At 31.9% G+C, this 23,847-nt stretch overlaps 2 protein-coding genes across 3 annotated transcripts; both read right to left on the bottom strand.

The window, feature by feature from the left end:
* Positions 1 to 2,504, bottom strand: LOC133315506 (uncharacterized). The gene is made up of 3 exons (XM_061517143.1): positions 2,495 to 2,504; positions 2,180 to 2,383; positions 1 to 399 (listed from the first exon to the last, which is right to left on the bottom strand). Exons 1-3 carry the CDS (start codon positions 2,502 to 2,504, stop codon positions 203 to 205), a joined length of 411 nt encoding a protein of 136 aa, XP_061373127.1. The 3' UTR covers positions 1 to 202.
* Positions 2,505 to 13,987: 11,483 nt separating this feature from the next.
* LOC133315487 (ribulose bisphosphate carboxylase/oxygenase activase, chloroplastic) lies at positions 13,988 to 23,559 on the bottom strand. 2 transcript variants are annotated; one of them, XM_061517116.1, is made up of 12 exons: positions 23,151 to 23,559; positions 22,781 to 22,866; positions 21,541 to 21,550; positions 21,069 to 21,131; positions 20,302 to 20,415; positions 19,926 to 19,987; positions 18,719 to 18,773; positions 18,355 to 18,556; positions 17,987 to 18,093; positions 17,545 to 17,600; positions 16,376 to 16,468; positions 13,988 to 14,646 (listed from the first exon to the last, which is right to left on the bottom strand). In XM_061517116.1, the coding sequence occupies exons 1-12, from the start codon at positions 23,416 to 23,418 to the stop codon at positions 14,539 to 14,541; spliced, it is 1,224 nt and encodes a 407-aa protein (XP_061373100.1). In that variant the 5' UTR covers positions 23,419 to 23,559; the 3' UTR covers positions 13,988 to 14,538. The 2 variants fall into 2 exon arrangements, with proteins under 2 accessions (XP_061373100.1, XP_061373101.1); XM_061517117.1 differs by lacking the exon at positions 23,151 to 23,559 and having other exon boundaries at positions 21,471 to 21,550; positions 22,781 to 22,833.
* Positions 23,560 to 23,847: the final 288 nt, after the last annotated feature.

The raw sequence follows: 23,847 nt of genomic DNA, 5'->3' as shown, positions 1-23,847 counted from the left end.
CCCAAAAGCTATATATTGGGTGTGACTTTTGACAAACTATTGGCATATTCACATATTACTGTCACAGGTACAGTGGTACAATTAGAGAAACCTCATGATTTTGTTATCATAGTGACTCGGGACTTTTAGCTTTAGTAAACAAGAATTATGCGTCTGCAATGGTGCAATGTTGCAGACTATTTTATTTGTAAACATGAAAAACTTAAGTGTGATTTCTAGATTCTGATGAAGCTTCACTATGGTTGGACCATACAAAAATTCTCCAAAACGGCAATTGCTTGCGCTTATGGTGATTGTCTATAACTTCACTTTCGGTTCTTTTTAGCATTTCCCACATCACTTGCACATCCTGATATCCACATGTCTGTACATCATCCTGAAGCTTCAGCAGTCCTACTCCTGCAGCAAACAAAAGGTTCATGTTAGTGCTTCTCATAATTAAAAAGCGCACTATCAATAATTTCCTGTTATATATTGAGCAATAGTACAATATGATTTTCTGACACTCTTTTTGAGATCCTTTTCACTTGTACGAAGAGCATTGATGTAAAAATAAACAAATATAGGTCCTGTCACTAAACTTGGACTGCGGTACAAGTACACTTCTAGGCCATTGTGTGTTATAAAAAGCGGGTCATTATAAATATGGAAAATAGAACTAATCATGTTGTAGGAATATAACTATGTCATGCTATAGACACAATCAATGTGGATCCCACCACTTTCTTTTCTTTTTATTTTAAAAATGGTGGGATCCACATTGATTGTGTCTATAACATGATATAACCATTTTCCTACAACATAATACTTATATTTCCCTTAAATATACTTTGATGTTGTTTTCAGGCCACCACTGAAATGTTGGGGGGCATAAAGTTGCACTGAAAAATATGTAGATCCTATCTTAATCTTCGTCTTTCAGTGCCAGGGCAGATCAAAGGTTAGTTTAGTTATCACTGACCACTTGTTATGTAAAGAACCATATTAAGGGAAAAATAGCAGGGGGGGCATATTGGCCGGAAAAATGTAGTTAAAATGCGTGTCCGTGATGTAGGAAAGTATGATTTATGAATAACTTAGTATTTAGGCAGGCATACACGTGTAATTTATATGTGGTTGCTTTTGTCTGGAAGTGGCGTGCTTAGTGGATTTAAATTAAGCAACCCTTTTAATAATCGATAGGCAATAAAGAGACACACATAAACATTGGTGGTGTTTGTTAATCTGCATCAAATATTTATCAGTGCACGTCTCTGTCATTAAATAAACCAACGCCTAGAAAATCGACTTTAAAGACAAGTGGGCAGAAAAAAATAAAAACTCATATTTTTATTAGGACAGGTTGTTTTATTTATTTATTTTTTTGTCTATTTTTTCTTTACCACGTTAAAACACCGTTAAATTAGAATCTTAATTAACTTTTATCTTTCTGTTTTTTCTCTTGAAATTCTGTGATTTAATGATATTAAAAAATGATAGAAGAAAATAGACATAAAAAAAAAAAGGTAAAATTACTTGTCTTTTTTAAGGGAATGTTGTATTTACAATTTTTTTGTTTAAAAATATTTACAAATTACATATCTCTGACCAGTGAAACACTATTAAGTAAAATATTACCAGTCAGATATAGTGTAATTTATAAGTTTGTAAACGTGTCATTCTTCTTTTTTATTATTATATTATGCAGAATTGAGCGCATTTGAGGGCTTGAATTGAAGATAATGGCTGGGGAGGATCCAGGGTCAAAATAAGTTCTGAGACGAAGTTTAGACTTGTAGTAATTTCAGATAAAAAGGGACAAAACAAAACCATAGCAATTGGATTAGTATTGAACAGTAGAAAGAGGAGGAATTGAAGACTTGTGTGCAAAAATAGATAGAGAAAATCCATTATATTTGAGAAAACAGAGAAGAAAAAAAACAGAGAGGGTTGCGGAATGGTTTTTCCTTCTATTTCCATGTATGGTTTATATTCTATGTGATGGATGTTTAAATAACCACCACCGTTAATGGGGAATTGGCTCTCAGAATACACACACATATATATATATACATAATTATATATAACAAAAAAAGTGATGAAAACATAACAAGTTGGTGTGGCTAGAGACAAGAAAAGTAGAGATGATGAGAAGATGAGTATTATGTGAGGTAAAGAGAGGAAGATAGTAAGTAGATACCGTTTTTGCGAGGTTTGAGGCGAGAAGAGAGAGCAAGCCAGACACGCCTAACAGGAAAAATCATGTTGTGCCAAATATCCATTAACTTGTCTTTGACTCTTGGTGTTGGTGGTGTCTTCTTCTTCTTCTTGCTCTTCCTCCTATGCCGAAATGGCACCTTTATTCTTTTTAACCCGGCCAGACCTATCACTCTTTTTTCTCTTTCTTATCTCTAATCTAATCTAATCTCATCAAACAATTATTATCAGACATATATATATATATATATATATATATATATATAACTCTGTCACTGTGTGTGTCAATGAACAGAACTTGTATTCATCTTATCTTTCACCCACAAAGATCAACTACTCCAGGCTTCTCTTTTATCTTTCTTTTTTTGTGTGTGTGTTCAAAGGCTTCTCTTATATCTTAATTGCGAAGAGAGAGTGTAAGAAAGAACAAAGATGGTGTTTAGACAGCTGATGAGCCCTCAAGCCAAAATATTCGGACAATAATGCTTTCGGATTTGAGTCTTATAAAAACACTAGTCAGATCACCGACACGTCATGCTTAATTATTTCAATCTAGATTAGGAATGTGTTTTTTTCTCCTACACATACATTGATTTCTGTGCTGTTTCTTTTTTTTTTTATAAATGGATGGATCTCACACATGATTGTATCTATAGTATAAGAAGGCTTCTATCATATTACATGAAATTAATAAAATTCTATAGATTATTTATACTGATATATCGTCTCTAATATTTTTAATACGCACACTGTAATCCAAATTGCTGTATCAGTTGCACCATATACTATTATTTTAGATATTTAGTTCGGCATAGCATTAATGCATAATATACTAATAATGAAACACGTTTTTGTGATTAAAAATTTCACTCCATGTGACTATATTGTTCTGTTTTATAAAATATTAATTTTCAATAAGAGGATATTTATTCTACAGCGGGCAGAGCTGCTATGACATAAAAAAGTGGGTCCTATTATTTATTTTTTTTAAAAAATATCAATATAAGGAACATATTCTAAAATTCGGATTTCTATCCTGACTTGTTATATGTGCGCGGCTGTAGAAATAATTTTATCTTATAATAATATGTTTATGTTTTTTTTGTTTTTATTTATTTATTTTAGATTAAAACAGTGCCCTTCGTTCAATCATTTCACTTAAATTATCACAAATTGCCCGAAAAAGTAATTCAACAACACTGGCACCAATTCCCCATCACTCTTTGTCCTTTAACTTGTCCCCAGCAAAACGAACACGTGGTTCAAATTGTGTTGTCTGATTCATATCATGTTTGCGTTTCGCAATTCAATAATTCATAGTAGTGTAACCATTTATATTAGGAAATATTATTTTATGTTACTAATATTATTCCAATGTAACATAAAATAATATCTCTTTTTTACATATTTATTGATTTTTGTGTAGTTTAATTTTATTTTTAATTTTTATAAATGAGTAGACCTCACCCATAATTGTTTCTATAGTTGGAGAAAATTATTCACCTATAACTTAAAATTAATAAAGCCCTTTATATTATTAGTGAACTTTTTTTAGAAGTTTTATTTTATTTTTTACTTATAAACGGAAGTTTAATCAATCATATTTTTACAAAAAAAAGCTCTTATTATAATTTTTTATAATAAATAAAAAGATACAAATTAAAAACTTCCAAGAAGAACTTTTTTAACATATATATTTACTTTTTAGACTTCTTATATTTATTTTTCAATTTCACCATTATTTTAAATTTGTATTTATTAATTTTATCGTTTAACCTAATAATCTATCTAATAGCAAATTGTTTCATCTTCTTTTCTTTAAAACCCTCATAATGATTTAATATAACTTTTTGGCTTTACTTTTTAAGCTTTTTTAAAGAAATTAACTTAAAAATAATTTTTAACTTAAAAAAATGTACCAATTAGCTAGGCTCTTAGAAATTGCTCATGAGTTAAAAGTGCGTTTCTGGTGGTTATAAATTATAATAAATGGATTGATAGACAGGCTCTTAGAAATTGCTCATGAGTTAAAAGTGCGTTTCAGGTGGTTATAATGTAGGGATTGATATGGTAAGTAGTTTTTATTACCTGAAATTAGAACTCAGTTTTAAGTTTGAGGGAAGTAATAAGAAAATTACGTAAGTGCTGAATGTATAAAATTATTTATACTTTCATCAAAACAAGAAGTTAACATTTACAAATCCAAGTGCTAAGAAGCTTAGTTTTTTATAAGCAAAATTTTATATTTAACTCTTATGAGTGGTAAAAACAGGTGTGGGCAAAATTTTTACTCTTAGTGGGCGTTTGGTAGAAGAGAAATTTTTTTTTATCCGAGAATCTCGATTTTCAGAAATATGATTTTTACATTCAATTTATGATAATATCTAAAAATTAAAAATTTAGAAAAATTCAGTTTCCTGAAAATCCTGCAGAATGACTCGTACCAAACGGCTCCTTAAGTTAATCTCATCTGACTCAAAATAATTACTATTTAAAGTTACTTTTTAAATATCAAAAGTAAAAAAAAAAAAACTTAAAGTTACTTATTATGTAACTAAGAATAATTTTTAAAATTTAAATATATTAAATGATTTTTTTAATTTTTAATTCATTACTTAATACGTGTACTCGATCATTAGTAAAACTCGTATTAATATGAGATGAATGTTATATTTATAAATTAAATTATTTACAAATTTTTATAATAAATTTTTAATCGTTAATTTTTATTAATTTAACGATTATAATTTATTAAATCATATTTAATAATTAATTATTAATTATTGATAAATTCTAAGTATTAAATTAATAAAAATCAACAATTATGATTTGGTTGTAAAAATTTATAAACAATTTAATTCATACTTATAATATTTCAAAAAAAAAGAAAGGAAAAAGACATTAGTTTCTGACCCTTCCTATCCTCCTTTTCTGGGTGGGGCGGTTTGACTGTTTAAATTATAATTATAGCTTGTAACAGTCACAAATAAATAATTGGTGGGTTACATATTTAGGTAGAATAATAATAATAATTTTATTTTAAATTACTAATCATTTAAATTATTTATAATAGGATCATATAAATATTAAATAGTTTGAATTTTGAGAATATAAGTACGTATGATTAAATTAACCTCTCACTTTATTAATATTTTCTATTATTTTACGCTGTAGAATAATAAGAAATGATAAAATTTAAAAATAATTATTCTTTTATTTTTAAAATAAATTATAAAATAATAAATTCATATTTTGAAAATAAAAGAGTAATATAATAAAAAAAAATTCTCCTGTCATAAGAAAATAAAATTATCTTCAAAAATCTTTAAATTACATCGGGAATTGAGAAATTAATTGAAAAGATTATGGAGGATATTTTAAAAAATTTAATTATTTTTTTGTTAAATTAATTTTATAAAAACGTTCTTCATTAATTTAGAGAGATAATATCTCCAGTAAAATTCATAAAATAATTATAGGAAGTGGAATGGTGTCGGTGAAGTTTGGTTCGTAATTAAAAAAAAAATTAAAAAGAAGAAGAAGTTTGCTCCACGTGTTCAATTACGAAGCAGACACTGAATCAAAGAAGATTCAACAACAACTGTGGTTGGTTCTCTGACTTTGACAGATCTCTATGCTCTACTTCTAGACAAAGGGACCTTTTGGTCTTTTTGATCTGATGATTGCATTTTCTAAATCTGTGTAACCAAACAATCGGTTTTAAATCATTTTTTCATTTATCGAAGTGGACCAATTCTCCTCCTATATTATATATAGCCTATAGACTATATGATGGCTACATGCTAGTCAAAGTCCAAAAAATGGACCCCATTTTTTATTTTAAAAATTATTGAAAGCAATTTTTCAATTCAATTCTCTTACTTGAGACGTTGAAATTAGGTTGTTTTGTTCGTTAAACTTAGGTATGGATTGATTTTTGTACGTCATATTCTTGAATTTGTTCTGCGGTGCTAACGAATCACTACTAGCAAATTACGTAACCTGAAAGATGTTATATTAGGGTATAGGATCATATACAATCTGGATTGGGGATTTTTTTATTATAGACCCGGTCAACAATTTTTTAGGTGTACATTTTCTCAAAACGGAAAAAATTTCTTTCACTTAAATTCTTCTCTTTTTTACAAATTCTCTCTCCATCTATTTTGTTTTTCATTTTAGAACAGAAACTTTGAAGTTCCGACCCATATAAAATGAGCTCCTGAATTGGAGGGTCTAGATTCTGAAGTCTATAGTATGGAAGTTTGGGCCAATAATTCTGTAAATGGAAAAAGGAGTTAACCTGATTTTCTAAATTGTCATTAATGCTACTTTGAATGATTATTTGAAAAGCATTAGGCGATAGAGGGAGCCTTCTTTAATTCGGATTAGGTCTATGCGTACGTGATCAATTCGTCAACTTCAACAATGTGAAAGGGTGATGTGCTTCACGGTTGGTGAGTCACTTTTGGCATGGTTTTCAGGTCTCCAAGTCCTAATTGCAACAATTAAAACCCAACAAATTGTGGGTTACAAGTCAATAATATATAACAATCAGAAATGTTAGTGATCATTGTTACACACACATATATATATAGGGGATGAATCTTTTGACTCTAGAGTAAGACTTACAACTCTTACTCTTCATCTCAACCGTTGATTTCCGTCCATTTAACGGTTGTAAGTCTTACTCTAGAGTCAAAAAATCTCTTCTCATATATATATATATATATTAATATATATATATATATATATATATATATATATATATATAATAACAAGGATTTTATAGTTCTACTGTCATTGCAAAAAAAAAATTCTACAGTAACACTAAGATACAATTCTGTATCCTGACATGCTTTTTTTTTAAGCAAGTGGGACTCACTTATTTGTGTCTGTTGCATCCAATAAAGTTTTGTAGCGGACAACACACATGCAAAGCGCTAATAACAATCATTAATATTTTTCTTAAATGAATGAAGAAGGATCCGTTTACAAAAATTTTTTTACAAATGGCACAATCGGTCATACACTCTTGATTGGAGTATGACCGGTCATACTTAGTGTAGTTTGTAAACAAAAAGTTTATAACTATAATATTTCCCTAAATGAATTATTTGAAAAATAAAGAGTTGGATGTCTCTTAAATGAGTTTTTAAAGTTCAAATCTTGTGAATAAAAATAAAAGGTGTTGAGATAGTTTTGCTTCTTAAATAAACTCATCCAACTTACTTCAAATTAGTCAGATATAAAGTAGCCTTCGAAGACCTCATTAAAAATTATTACCTTATAATATCATTTTGGGCTCGGACGTGAAATTTTGTCTTTTGTTAATTACTCATATCACGTGCGCCACTTATCAGACAAATCTTGTTCCTTAATTCTAATTAAGTCCTCTTCTTTTTTGTTTTGTTGAATTTCAATTTGGATATTGAGTGGAATTTTGTTCTGAATAATAATATATATTATATATTTGATCAGAGTCCTCTTGCTTTCAATAATTGCTTGGGGGTGTTTAACGTTGGAGCAAATATGCTGCATTTCAATAATAATCAAGAAAATCTTAGGGTACGTGGTGATAACTCCATGATATGTGACTTAGAACACGTGGTTTAATGTGAAAATGTAATTGAAAATAATATTTTGTGTATAATATTAACCTCAAATTGCATTGAGATGAACAATTCTAAATGTGGAGCTAATGGGCTTGTATTTGTATTTTTCATGCCCAAGTTGTTATTTCCTAGCAAAGCAAAGAAAAAAAAAAGACAAAGACTTGGGCTAGAGTTTTACATTACAAGTCAGAAGGACAAAAAGGGAAGAAAAGAATAGAAAAAGCAATGAAAAAAAAGAGTGGGCCGCTCTATTACAAAGCACATTAGAAGCCCAAATGAAGAAACAAAAGAAAGAAAGGAAAAAGGCTCATAAGCGTGAAAACAAAAGAGGAAAAACTTGTGAACCCTAGCACAACACCTCTGTGAACTGATACATCATCCAAACCCAATCTCAAGCCATCCATCCGGATTCTTTTCTTCAATCGAACCAACAAATCGAATCATCCTTTAATTTTTGGTCAAGCCACAGAACCTTAGCCTCACCCACGGTTCATTTTGAGAACCAAACCAACCTACACACTGACCCTAATCATTTCCCTTGATACAGAAAAATCCAAACACAATCCTTAACCGATTTGGTGAGCTGTAATCTGTTAGGAGTGTGAGCTGAAAAATTCCTTTGGAGTGCGGTTGCTATTCGTGCAAAGGAGACGCACGATTAAGAAGAGCATGGAGCACACGCGAGGGCTAAGGTGTGGACCGCTTTGCATGATGGAGCATCAGCTATAAAAGGAAGGAGGAAAAGCTTTGTAGGCAGCTTCTTCTCTCGGTCTCTTTTGATTTTATTTTACTGTTTTCAGTTCTGATTTTTAGTTTTTTAATTTGTGTAATTTTTCTGAGCACTGTAGTAGAGCTATTCTTTGGATATAGCTTCTGCCTTTTAATTTTCTTTGTTCGTAGGTTTTTAAATTCATGTTTGTAATTTCTATTTGCTATTTGTATGCTCATCAACCTTTGGTAATGAGCTAAATTTCTTAGAGTTGGGTTAAAAGAGTACCCAGAACTCATTTGTTATTAAGTTGCTGTTTTAAAGCTTAAAGTGTTAATTTTCAGCTTGTTTACTGTGTATTTTTATTCTGAGTTTATTATGTGATGGCCACACATAAGCTACTGCTAGTGGTGTGGATTTATTGGAAAATAACCCATACTAGACCTCACTGTAAGCACATGGAAAGTTGAGTGAGATCTTTCTCAATGGGTATGGCTCTAGGGATGAAGTTACTCCCATGTAACTTAAGGAAATGGTGCTTCAAGGTCTTGTAATAATAGATGACACAGGGATGTGTCATCTGTTATTTATGGAAGGAAAAACAAACCGTTGTTGGGAAACAATGCTTGTTTGAGTATTTTTGTTAAGCTGGAACTGTTGAAAAAACAACATCTATTTTCTGTCAAAGCAACTTAATAGCAAATGAGGGAAGGGAAAATTGAAATCCAACTTGTTTTTAAACATTGTTTTTAAATCACTCTTTGTTATTACTTCTTATTTTTGCTCAAATCAGAATTTTAATTTTCTATTCTACAACTTGAGAGAAAATCATAAAAAAAAAATTACAATGCTTTCATTTAATTAATTTCCAGTCAGTAGTTCAAATTTCTGCAACAACTGAATCTTTATTTGAAAAAGAAAAGCTTCTCAAAAATATTTTCCTTGCACTTGGCTTGGAATAGCAGTTTGCTTAATCTGATTTTGTTTTATTTTTAGTTCGGATTAGCAATTATAATTTTCATTCAAAGTCAAAAACGCCAAAGATCCTTGTGGGAACGATAATTGGGACTCACAAAAACTTATATTATTTGTTGTCGCGTATATTTGCGCACGACTTGCATAACTGTTAGCAAGGCAACACGTGGCTCAAGTGATTGGATTGAATTTATAAATTTCTTATCTATTGTAAATATATTTTAGCTTTTATTGTTAATTGAAAGTATAAAAATTTGTAACTTTTTGTAATTGTAGGTCTATTTTTATCCAACATTTTTTTTTTTCTGTTTTTCTCTATTTTTTTAGAATATAAAAATATTGTATATTATCTAATACATATTATAAATAACATATGGATGCATTATTTTCTAATAATATACTGAGATATGCTATATCATAAGAATCACAAAATAATATAACTAAATATATAATATAGGCTTATCGTTTCTCAAGTTGCTTCTGTTTACTAAATTATAACCGTATAAAGATGGATCAATGGTGATAAAGGAAGAGAGAGAAAAAGAAAATCATAATCGTTTAAAGGTGAATCAATTAATATAAGAAAATAAATAAACAAAACGACGTAATTTTTTGATGGACGAAGATGAATATATCTCAAGCTGTAATATATATAGTTATTAAATGTGTAAAACAATTGATTTGGATTATTATTACCATAAAAACGAATGGATCATAGATTTTAAAAAAGTCAGTTAGGAATGATACTTCTAACTAGTGTTATTAAACCCGATCTGGGCATCGACTTGGTCGGGGTACTAGGTCATTAGGTTACTGGTACGATCGGTGGGTAACTGGTCTGATCGGTTGACCCAGATATGTATATATATATATATATATATATATATATATATATATATATATATATATGAACATATAAATTCAATTATATTCTCCATATCTAAAATGAATTAAACAAGGTTCACTAAATATGCTCAAAAGCATGAAGCATAAATAAATAAAAATGCACGCTATTACTATGTCAATTTAAATTGTAACTCAGAATTTCCATAAATATAAATGAGTTCTACATTTTTTTTCTGACAAGATGAAACAATTTTGGTTTTTTGGTTTTTTCTTTTTTTTAAATGCATGACTCGACCGGATCACCGGGTCACCAGTTTTGATCGGATTCGACCGGTTTTGTCCAGATCAATACATAACTGGTCCAATGCTTGACCCGAACCGGTCTGATGACTGATTTACTAGGTCTCGGGTCGACCCGGCCGGGTCGGATCGAATTTTACAACACTGCTTCTAGCTAGGAAGTTTCATGTTACTTTGAGAGAATTATTTTAAAGTTGTCATCTTCCATATGGTCAAATTAAGAGACAGCATAATGTTGATATGGCTACATGGAGTTACTAGAATCAACTAAATATTTAATAATATCAATTACTAGCACAATTACTTTATCCCACTCCCTTCGCCTCTCCTACCTCTGCTGAGAGGGACAAGTTCGAGCTTTATAGCCGTTGTTCCCTTTCTAACGATTAAAGTTCATAATAAACAAGTAGCATCGTTGTTTTGGTTCATGCAATAATCATTACGACAAAGAATAGTTAGAAGATTCATCCAAATTTGCAGAGCACTACAGAAGAATTGCTGTGAGTGCTTCCTTTTCAATCTCGGGAGATTAGTTGGTAGTGTAGGTAAACAATTTAAGAGCATTATTTTTTAATGCATCTTCAATTTCATTGATATGTTCCTTTCTACATATTTAACAAGTAGTTATCATGAGTATACTCCCATTACATTTCTTACGTGATTTTGTCACCTCTCAACCTTACTTTTGCTCCAAAGTTGGTCCTCATTTACCCATTTAAAAAGGTTATATTATCATTTGAGGGGAAGGTGATATTTACAAACTTTTTGTTTACAAACTACACTAAGTATGATCGGTCATACTTCAATCAAGAGTGTATGACTGGTCATACTTAATATAATTTTTTAAAAAAATTTGTAAACTGATCCTTCTCCATCATTTAATATTGTTTAATATTGTGTTGACAATTTCTTTTAATGAATTGAACTATATTAACAACTAAAGAAAATGTGAAGATCATAAAATGATGAAAAATACAATTGTAAAACTTTTTTACACTAAAAGTACATCATAATTGCTACATGAGTTGCTGCATAAAGAAGCTAAATGGTGACGACATTGAGACATCATTATGAAATTAATTGGGATCAACTCTCAACTTAGTCACCATATATGCATATGCTTATCCTACTGGGATCATTCTGGGGTTGAATAATGCCAGTGAGTGAGTGGAGAAATTATACAAAAGGAACTCAAAACAAGATTGATCATACTGAAAAAGGGCATTATCCTCGCCAATAAAAATATTGATTATCCCACCCAATTTTATTGCTTTGAATGAATGTACAATAAAAAAAGCAGGATCAACCTGGGCCTCACCAATATGTGCTCAAGTCAAACACACATTAAGCTTCTTCTTTTTTAAGTACATCACATTAAGCTTCTTTAATCTCAAATCCCACCGCATAAATCTGACAATCGTTTATTCTTCTTTATCACACACCCTCTTCTCTTTTGGTCACAGCCAATCAGAAAAGATAATAACTAACATTAGTGGTTGTGGTTCTTGTTTTAGAATTGTGTAGATAAACTAATGTCTACATTCCACTTCACTGCACTAAACACGGCAAGAAATGGAGAGTAAGAATTATATATTGGAACTTTTAATGGGTGTAAATTACTGGTTCTTTTAGATGCTTTTAATCCAACTTCAAAGTTAGTACCACTAAAAAGTAGCCAACTTTCCAAGTTAGCAGAGCATTGGATTCCGATAAAGATTGGACTATTTGGATTGTTCTGGGATAAATGTAACTTTCACCAGTCATTAGCACAAAATACTTAACATAGAAGGATGGCCTTAGATAAGTGAGGACCCTAAGGAATCCAAGACACGTTGGCAAGTATCCACTATAGTTGGTGTTTGGTTGTGAGCTTTTCAGCGGATATTGAACGTTTCTCAAGTATGACTTTTAGAAACACCATGTTTGTTTTAACGTATTTTCATCAAAAACCCATCTATCCAATTTGTATGGATTTATGAGAAACATAGATATCCACACTGTTTAGAAACTCAATTTGAAAGTGGGATTTTTCAGAAAACCGGTTATCTAGTTTTTAATGCACTGTTGATTTCATAAAGTTACCTAATTTTTCCAGTAAAATTTTTCCCCACCAAACAATTTTTTTTTATATTTTTCTACCTATCTCACTTTATCTATTTTTCCAATCATTCCTCTATCTATTACATTTCCCTACTATTCCAAAAAAAATTCCTCAACCAAACGCCTCCCGTGTGCTTTCGAAGTGGAGGTCTTTTCATTAAGTGTTCAAGATTAAGACTCTTATAACTACCACAAACAGAGGAAATAGCATCCTCTGTTTCAACAGTATTTTTTTATTTATTTTTTATTTTTAATATGAAGTAACACAAGTCTTATTGCGACAGAGCTTTATGTTAGGTCTGGTATATTTCTTTCTATTCTGTTTAATGACGTTCAGCATAATTAGATATCAAAACAGAAATAGCTAAGAATCTTTGGAATACATTCCAAGATAGAATTCAAAGTTGTATATGTATCCATAGAAATAACCGTTGGAGCTGCATAAAGCTTAAAATCCAAACTCTCTAGAGATTCGCATATATTCTTATTCTGTGGTGGCCAAACAAGTACTATTGATCCCACGAATGCAATGATATTCTTGGTGGTATTGTTCCTTGACATTAAAAGCACTTAATATATATGGTACAAGACCACCATTGGCCACGGTCAAACCATTATGTTGCTCACTACTAATGGTGGTTCAAATACAAAATGATTCTAGCATTGAAATGTGTCCAGTACCACCAGGAAGTGATACTATGCTGAGGTGGTTACGTGACATAAAACACAAATGTATACGACTACAAACATGAAGTTTGAGGCTTCTGTTAATATCATTTCGTCATTTACAGCAATCCATTCATTAACATACGAAGTTTGAGGACACTAAAAGATAACATTTTGCATTGTGACAGTTGTTTTATGTGAATGCAAATTTGTGAGGCTGACACTAGCAGAACATTGTAGAGAATCCGGGAGACTTTGCTAACGTTACGCTCAGCTTTCAAGACAATCTACACTTCCTACTGGCAAACAATTATCATACAGATATGCATCGACACAAATGCTTTTCTTACAAAATTTAGACTAACTTGGGGGAATTACGTTTATTGAAAATGCTATCAAGACACTCGTTTCAACAATCTCTATTGTTTAATAAGGTTTATATGAATCACGGTAAGAAAAAGCTGAAACCATTCTTATTTAATATAACCTACATAAAATTATTCAAAAATAAAGAATGTAATAGAACAAAATTGTTACTAACATACATCTTCAATTTATATATTATTTATACTGATTGCCATAGATTGTATCTCACAGATAAAATTAATAAGTAGGGAAGAGGATGAAGAAAATCAATCAGAATTTGTTGAGTAATACATTTTACAAACCACAGCTCAGTGACAACTTACTAATGAATCAACTAGGATCTTAGTTGGGTTGATGATTGAAGGTAAACCTTGTAGATAATTGTGCAGCTCATTGGAAGCCATCTGTGGTTTTTTTCCTAGACTAAAACCTGGATTTGAACACTAGTAGCTAAAATTAAAAGAATAATTATATCGCTTCTGAACTGTTATTACAATAATAATATCGTGCAGCAGTTCAGCACGCAATGTATTATTACATTGCAGATACCATTACACTATTCTTGGATAACATTTCATGCATTTCATCTTAAAAATGGGTTATATCCTGATAAATAATGCATGTTATAAAAACAGGGAAATCAGTAAAGAGAAGCACCCTGTTCGAAAGTGGACCTCGTCCATGATAGAGCAACTTTACAAGGATTCCAAACTAGCCCAATCATAGTTCCTTAGGACTTGCACCACAGCAACAACATCCTTTATATTAGTCTCCTATATTCTTCATGTATTCCTTGGAAAGTTTAGTTTCCATTATCAACTGTTGTTCTTTGAGCAAAGAATAACCAGACTCGAGTAAAGCATCGACTGTTTGCTATCCAACCAAATACAGAAGTAGTCAATTTCACTTGCATTCTTTTCACAAAAACAAAATATGTTAAAAGAAAGAAAAAAAAAATTTAAAAAAAAAATAGAAAAGAGACAAAAGAAAAAGAGAGAAAGAAGAAAAGATGGTCAAGTAGATACGTATTTATGCTTCCCCAAAAATATTTCCAACTTTCTACAAATTAATTAGTGTTGAGAGATATAGTATAAAACCATTGATGTGCCTTCACTTAACAGTTTAAGCTCTTAGGAGATAGTTCTTTACATGGTATCAGAACCTTTGTGGCCACAAGGTTATGAATTCGATCCTCACTGCCCCTACTTTTCAGTAGAATTAAGTCAGCACAAGGTAAAACCAAAAAAATGAGTTTGTGCAATATCCACGCTTCAAGCCTAAAGGGCCTAGAGAGATATAATATAAAACCATTGATGAACCAGCTTAAACTTTTAGGTGAAATGGTTCTTTACAATTAGTATCTATGTGAATTTCCCATTTACAAAAAAATAAAATGAAATGTCCAAATATTAAAAGTATGAATTAAGAACTGATTATGTCTAATGTAGCAGAGGCTGCCCAAATGATGGCCAGAGAAGAATTGATCTAAATGAGAGTCAATATTGCTACACCATCACTAAAACATTACTAATTGTAAAAGATCTCGTACTAAGTGCAAGAGAGACACTAATGATAAAGATATCACATGATAAAACATCATGGATAGAAATCCTTGAGGACATGTGATACGATCCTACCATAGCAAGTGTACCGCAGAGATAAAGATAAAAGAATTTGGGCCTCAAATGTAGTAGTTGGCCCAAGTGGTATGCTGTTAATCCAAGTGCAGAGGCTGTTGGCTCTAGAAGTGGTTATGCTGAAAGCCCGAGTGGAGATGTTGACTGAAATGCCCTCCAACAGAATGCAAGCGTGGGGGAGCAAGTTGGTTACGGGGAAATTGGTTAAGAAGAGAGGAGGGGGAATTTGGGAATATTGGATTGGATTGGAACCTTGAGAGAGAGTGAGGCCTCTCCAATTGTCTCACAATTATCCTTTATTTTCTTACATTGTTATTTCCAAGTTCATCTGTATTTTCCTTTACTGTTATGCATTTCCAGATATTGTAAATTGTAATCGTTCCTTTTCTTGTAATTTGTCTCTGTTTACTGTCATAGGTTCTGTATTTGTCTCTTGATTTCCATAGATATATGAAAATTCTGGTTTACCAGGCCAAAAACACTTTGTTCTCTGTTGTTGATTTGTATTTGGGTTAAGGACTCTATCAACTTGCTAGTGTCCTTTAAATTTTTATGCATGGATTTTTTAATTTCTTAAGTCAAGTTATATTAGCATATTGAAAGTCACAGTTCAAGACATGCCCTTGAATAAATTCAATTCAAAAAGACTAGATTATTGATCTTCTATCTATTCATTCAATGGTAAACTACAAACACAAAACATGCTTGCATAAGAATATCAGTAATTGTTCAAAACCATTTTATCCTTTTCTTTTTAATAAAATAATATTTGACCTAATGCTAGAATAAACCAGTCAAGTCAATTTGAATAACAACAGAATATATAATCCATGAACCTAATTTATTTTGCCTATATCTAGATCTTATCATTTCATGATCGCCTATAATTTTCAACTGATAAATGAGCTCAAACAATATTTCATCAATACTAATTTGATCAACAACAAAGGGGCTGATTAATTTACCTCAGGAGGAATAAATACAGGAAGGTTCAGGTCCTTTCTTCTTTTGAGAATTTTGCTTCCAAAATTTTCAACACCTCCAATATCATCAATCCACTAAAAATCCACCACAAATTTGTGTCTGTTACTAACAGCTATCTTTATGGAAAAAATAAATTTAGATATCTCTGAACTTGCACTTCCAGTTATCATAGGCAGTTGTCAATTGTCATTGTTGAAATATCAGCTATTTCATGTGTTTGTATTTATTGCTATTTACTGTGCATAGTTGTATCAGTGGTCCTCTTGTATTGTGGAAGCACGTTCCTTTAGTTTTAACATTAAAATGCAAGGTGTTAGAACTTACAAATTTAATTTTAGGGTTCTTTCTCTAGATTATTTTTCTTTACATAGTATTAGAGCCTTTATGGCAAAATGGTAAGGAGAGTGTATTAGAGACATAAACCACTCCAGCATAAGGGTTCTTGTGGTCCAGTTAATACATCCATGGATACAAATGTCAAACGTCTACTTGGACAAATAAAGCCACCATCAAACTCTGGACAGTATCCGAGACTTTTCTGCAACTTGAACTATCGAACTATAACCCGGCAGCCAGACAACTACTTTGCGCATAGCTGATTAGGACTCTTGTACTGCACACTTACAAGTAATAGAGACCTAAGGTGCTACATTCATACAGACTAAGAGTTCTCACTCTAGATCTACAATCACGACACAAATCTGGTATCCATTGATTAATCAACTCCTAAGATATTAGGAAAAAAGACGGGAGTAGGCAAATGTTGCAGTATTAATTTGTCTATGCAAACTCCATCTAATTATTCGACCCCAGTTCCAATAGGATTTTAAGTACATAATTATTTACTCATAGGGAGTTCTTCTCGAAGCTTCTTACTCCCCCCCCCAATAAGTTCTCATATAATGGATGAACAATTTCCGTTGTGCCAAATGAACCACATTCCAGAGCCACATATTGAGAGATTTTGTCTTGGTATATCTTTTTCTTTTTCTTTTTGGTATCATTTGTCTTGATGTATCTAAACCTACCATTAATATTTAACGGAATAATGAACAATAAAGGTAAGTGAAAATTATGATTTTGCCACACTGAAATGGAAAGTCAGATAAAGATTGGTATGATCTTAATGTAAACTTAGGAATCTACATACCTTTAAAATAGAACTGTCATATGTACGTGATCTTAAAGCTCCATAAAAGTCCAGTGCTGTCAATAACCAAATAAATGGTGGGGAATCTCAGACATGATGCCTTCCAAATTCTATCCTCAATGCAAATTTGGTAAAAAGTAAATTACTTCGGATAAAGAATAAAATGAAATAATATTTGAATGCAGAGAAACTAATAAAAGAAAAGAAGGGCACTCTATAGGCAACATCACCCACAGAAAATAAAATAGGCTAGAATGTGGACAAGTATGAAACTTAAACCATATTGCCATCAACCCAAGGAAAAAAATTAGGCAACTGTTACATTTTCTTTTGTGTTCCTTAATTTACCAAATAATAACATGTTCTTTGAAATTACTCATATTTAAACAACACAACAGATAAGTAAAACTTTTCTGAACCTACATGACATACAGAGAAGTACCTTGATTAGGAAAAGTGTCCACAATTCTTTCAACTTCATCCCTAGATATGCCATCTTTCTCGTACATTCTGTGAACGATATTCAGGATATCTTCATGGTTAGGTTGCCTGTTCCACATTTGCAGAAATCATTTTAGGGAAGATTGACATCGTTTACCTACTTCCATGAAATCAGATATATTGCAAAGTCATTAATAAGCAATGTGATATATGATGTAATCACGCTAAAACATATAGCTTTACCAATCATGAAACTTCCACCCACAATACTAATGTAAAACTTCAACTAAAACCTTGTATCTAAATATGCACCTTGCAAAAGCCACCTTAAATAATAATAATCCTAGAATAAGATGGATGACAATTTACCAGTAAAACTTATCCATCCTTCCATCACGTATAAGTGGCGCATAAATAGTTGAAAAATCATTCCCCGTTACAATGACTGGAATTCTGTTTGTGATATCTGATTCTCGCCAATCTTGGCCAACACTTACTCTTGTAGGATTGTCTGACAGATTCATAAGAGTCCCAACAACAATTTGATTGTTGACTGTCATTTGAGTATTCCCTACATATAAACAGGAAAATTATGTTCAATGGGAGTTGCCCAAATAAGTCTGCAATACTAGGAGATGCACTACGTACACAAAGTGTAAAGAAGTAAAAGGGGATAAGGAATAAAATTACAAAGTATTTCTGTTTATCCAGTCTAAATCAGATATTAGCTTACCAAATCTACCAAGACCAGCATCAATATCATTGATCATCAAACAGCTCATTTTTCCCTGTATCAGGAAAACAATAATAGACTGCGTTAGCATATTAAATTACAATAACATTGTTCCACTAATAAGTATTGCAGCTAAAGGTAAAATTGATATAAACAATTTCAGCCAAATTAGAAGGTGAACATTGAACACATCAGCCTTCAGTATGTCATAACTTAAGTGTTTTTTTACACAGCAACACTCAGTTAAAGGTGCAGGATAGGTGGTTGAGCTTTCCCTTCTAGGTAAATTACATTCCTCTGATATTAAATATGAATTAGTACATTACCACATACAAAACGTGAAGGATAGATCATAAAAATAAAAAATAATAAAAATAAAATAAAAAAGAAGACGAAGAGAGGGTTAAGGGAGCATGCAACAAAACCACAAACAGATAATTGTGAAGTATGCAAGACAATCTTTAAGTAGGGGTGCGCAAAATAACCAAAAAACTGAACCGAACCATGAACCGAATCGAATCGCCCTTAAAAATAACCGGTTTTTAAAAACCAGTTCATGAACCGAACCGGTTTTTAGAACCAGTTTAAGAACCGAACCATTTTGAACTGAACCGAACCGTTTTCAAACCAAACCAAATTGATTTTTATAACTTTATTTTTTAAATTTTTAATTTTTTTTCTTTTCAAAATAGGGTCGACCCGATCCGGTTTTGAACCGAACTGAACCGTTTCCAACCAAACCGAACCACTTCCGAACCGAACCAGTTTTGAACCGAACCGAACCATTTTCGAACCGAACCATTTAAACCAATTCGGTTCGGTTTTCAAAAAAATCGGTTCGGTTCGACCCATACACATCCCATCTTTAAGTGAATAGTGTCAGGAAGCCTCTATTACCATAAAACTGAAGCCTCAAATAGATCACGTTACCATTATTTTCTGAATACAAAATAGAGAAAGCTTAATTTTAAATTGCTTTTGATGTTGTCTTTTATGATGACATTTTTTTTTCTTCTTTCCAGTCTCTTCATCATAGAAATGATAGCTTAATGCAAAATTTTCATAATACCATACGAAGAAGATAAAATCGTAGTGTTAATTTCAACAAAAAATGGAATATTTTCTTTTTTGAGAGCCAATGTTGTGTAATTAATCACATAAAGGAACATTGAAACCAAAACAAGCCGAAAACTTTAAAACTTCTAACTTGATTCTGGACCACTAGAGATGCTGTTCTATAGCGTTCACGAATCAATCTTCCTGGCTCTCCTGTCAATGGAAAGCAGTAGGATGGTGTAATTCCAACAGTTGCACATATCTTTGTATGTAAATACATCAGAATCAAAATTAAAGAAACTATATAAGTGTGCATAATTAAATACATTCTGAAAAGGGTATGTACGAACTAATTAAAAATAAAGACAACTTCTGAATAATTCCATCAATCATTTTATAGTATTAGATGTGAGAACTGATTAACATCAATGCTATTAAAACATGAAAATAGAAATTACTTTATTCACTTTCTCTAATACTTTTTTATTGCATTGAAAGGACTACGTTTATAAAAACAAACAACTTACCAGCTCTCTCTGATTCTAGTTCCCCAGCAGACATAATTACAGGTTCAATTCCCATGGCCTGAAATATAAGTTCTGTTTGAAATGACTTCCCTTGCCCTTTTCCTCCCCAAATACCTGGAAGAAGGAGAAAATAGAGGTTAACTTTTAAAACAGAATGCACAGAAAACTTTACCATATTCATTTAGAATTATACATGAAGCCTGAAGATTTCTTTGCGTGATGTGTTTCATTTTTCAGCCAGATTAGATTTGGAAGTATAAGCGTGAACTCACGTAGGAGTAACGGCTCATTATTTAGCATGCCATATTAAGCATGATAGGATAAGCTAATACAATACATTATGATTTTATCAAATGTTTGGTGTGAGCACTATATTGTATAAGCTTATCCATCAAACTCCTCTTAAACATTAAAATGATGGATAATTTAATAAGGCCTTCGGGGTGGGATTTGGCTTGATTAGGTTTTGATGTTGTTCTGAATCAGCCATACAGGCCTAATGGACCGGCCACCAAGGTCCATTAGAAGGGTTACACCCTTGTATCCCAAAAGTGAGATAAATGTTCCCTCACCAGTCACCACACCTGATCGGACTCTCCTTGCACACACACCTCATACATCAGGTTAGGATGCTTGAAGTGTGAAGAACTGCACAACTACAAGTGTGAAAAGAAACTACCTAAAATTAATCCTTGGCAGTACTTATTTTACTTTCTTCAAGGTTTTAGATAAGCCACAGGAAAATTCATCTGTAGTTTTGTTTATACCTAGAATCAAAGGAACTTTAGTATTGAGGAGATGAGCAACATAGTTCTTCACAATGTGACATACTGCATTCACAGAAAAAAAAGTTACGATAATGTGCAGTAGCATTTCAAAATCTGAATATTAAATATAAAGGTCAAATCAGAAATGTTACAAAGGAAAACAGAGATGAACCCACAGTATATGAAGTTTGTGATTTTGAGAAAATTTCGCAAGAAGATTAAATAGTTATAAGGGCATTAACTAACTACGTTGTTTTTAAGTCAATGTGATAGGGAACAGAACCATTCCGAAGGAACCCACAGAAAGACTATATAATTGATAGGGAATGCATTAAGTATAGCATTTCTAATACTAATAAGTGACAATCACTTGTACAACAGAGCAAAATAAATCAATTTTACCAAGCATTCTTACTGCATCAAAATGACTTATCACAGTTTCCTCACAATGGCCCTTTTTCAGAGAACTTACCAACTTTGTCCTGTCAAAAGAAAGTGAAGAGAACCTGTAAAATTCAATGGTATCCCAAAAAGGGGAGAAAAAAAAAAGGAAATCAAGATGAAGTTCACACACTCAAAGTAGTGGGATAATGAAAATCAAAGGATAACAAAAGAAATGATCTTCTGATCATGGCACCGAGCACTGAAGTAAGCGAAGAAATGGCTATTTCTTTTTCTTTTCATTTTTTTCTATTTCTTCTTTTCCCCAAGGAAGTTGAAGGAAAGAGAAACAATCGTAGTCTCAAACAAGTAACAAACTAATGTTCAGAAAACAACAAATTACAAATAATTTCTACAAGGTAACACTAGTAGAGGAATTTAGTTGTAAACGTAGAGCAACGTGCCCAAACAGGCTACATATAATTTCCTATTAAGAAAAAACTAGGAAACCTAACTGTACTCCTTAAAGTACTAACTACAGAACCAATCTCTCATGTGTGTAATACACAAGGTATCTTCATAAATGGCAATCCACTACCTTTAGTTTCAAAGTCAAATTTCTGAGATGGGCACTAAGTGCAAATTAACAAGTGTGTCTCTCGTAGCATCAACTTGAATAAAGAATGTTCAGGTTGAACATTTATGTCTAGCAGGATAGCTAGTATTTGTATTTACGGATTATGGTAAAGATTACAAGCAATGAAAAGCTATGAAGCACCGATTCCGACACGGCGTTTTCGATACGTTCCCGATACGTTCTCGATACGACTGTTAATTCGTCGATACGATACAACACATTTCCGATACGCGTATCGGATACGTTGGAAAAAAAATTCGGAGTATCGGTGCTTCATAGATGAAAAGTACTGCACCTTAGGCCAAAGTCCGATGGTATTAACAATGGATGTGTGTGTGAGTCACTTACTTTGTAGCCATGGTGACGAGTCTTCTGAATACTGAGATATCTTATCAGATGATCTCCTGCTTGTTAGCTATTGGAGGTCATATATAGATAAAATACACTAGGAGGTTTTGCCCCTAGTGGATAGTTTGCAAGTGACTTAATAGTATAACGCAATGATTAGTGGGTGGTTATTTGTAGTGGATAGAAATTAAAGGAGAGTGGTGAAATGAGATGGGAATAAGAAGTGGAAAGCACTTAAGTGGTCGATAACAAAGAACAAAAACATAATCATAAACATTTTTGGAAATGAACCATTTTAATAAGAAAGGGAAAATGGAAAGCGAGCGTACAAGTTTTAACAAATTACCATGAAGACAGGAGCGATGTAATAATCACCCTGAATGTGTTCAAAGGACCTCGTCACTTTCTGACGATAATCAAACACAATGTCCGCTGCACCAAAAAAATATGTGTTTATTTTTTAAACTGTTTTTTTGTTTAAAATAATAATAATAATAATTGGAAAAGTGTCTGTAGATGACAGAAAGTTATGTCATTTGTAAGAGAGATACAGACACAGAAAATTCGAATTTTAAATTAAAAAAAACAACTCACTTTCTCTATTTCCGTTTTTCTATGTCTATCTCTCTCTTAAAATGAGATAACTTCATTTAAAATGACAAACACCAAACCAATAATAAGTGTGAGAAAAAATAATAATAATAATAATGAATTACAATCTTTGCCGAGAAAATTGCCGGCGAAAAGGTCATCGATGACGCCAGCACGCTGGCCAACGGCGATGTTCATGTTATCAGCCTCTTTGCCAAGCCTGTACAGATAGTCTCTCCCCTCTGCATCTTTCGCCTCCCACGACGACTGCTTCGACAACCTCTTCTTCTTCTCCCCTTTCTCTTCATCACTGCCACAACACTTAACACACAATCTTCCTCCATATTGTACCTTTGGATTTGGAAGCCATAAAGATAATAACAACTTCGCCATCCGAGACTAGTTTACTTTACTGCAGATGCAGATGCAGATGCAGATGCATGCAGATTACACTTTCCCTCTTCCTTTCCATCCTTCCCCGCCACTTAACATCTCTGTTCTCTGCTCCACTCATCCAAAATCCAATCCAAATAATTTCCTATCATTTAAGTTTATATTTTATTTTGAGTGGATATTTTTATTATCAAAAAAATTATTAATTTACTACTGTCTATGTAATTAGCGAGAATGTTAAAAAGTTTTTTAATAGAATATTGTAATCGGTAATTAGTTGGTAATGAATTTTTTTGGTATTAAAAATAGGGTTTTATTAATCTCCTTCCACATAAGATAGTTATCTTATGTGGTAGAGAGAAAATGAGTGGGTCCCATTATTGTAAGAAAAAAGAAAAAGAAAAAAAAGTAGGGTGCGAAAATCGAAGT

This window comes from Gastrolobium bilobum, unplaced genomic scaffold (genome assembly GCF_033153095.1).
Source record: "Gastrolobium bilobum isolate Gb01-03AN ecotype WA unplaced genomic scaffold, APGP_CSIRO_Gbil_v1 utg2933, whole genome shotgun sequence".
Classification (NCBI taxonomy): Eukaryota; Viridiplantae; Streptophyta; class Magnoliopsida; order Fabales; family Fabaceae; genus Gastrolobium; species Gastrolobium bilobum.
The sequence above is the reverse complement of the archived record's forward strand: the minus strand, read 5'-3'. Positions and strand labels throughout refer to the sequence as shown.

Coding starts and splice junctions, on each gene's coding strand:
- LOC133315506 (XM_061517143.1), bottom strand. Junction 400..2,179: donor CCTCAAACCTCGCAAAAACG/GTATCTACTTAC, acceptor TGTTTGCTGCAG/GAGTAGGACTGCTGAAGCTT.
- LOC133315487 (XM_061517116.1), bottom strand. CDS start 23,418: ATGGCGAAGTTGTTATTATCTTTATGGCTTCCAAATCCAAAGGTACAA. Junction 20,416..21,068: donor TAAAGTTCCTTTGATTCTAG/GTATAAACAAAA, acceptor TCCTTCTTCCAG/GTATTTGGGGAGGAAAAGGG. Junction 14,647..16,375: donor CTGTATTTATTCCTCCTGAG/GTAAATTAATCA, acceptor TTGGTTGGATAG/CAAACAGTCGATGCTTTACT.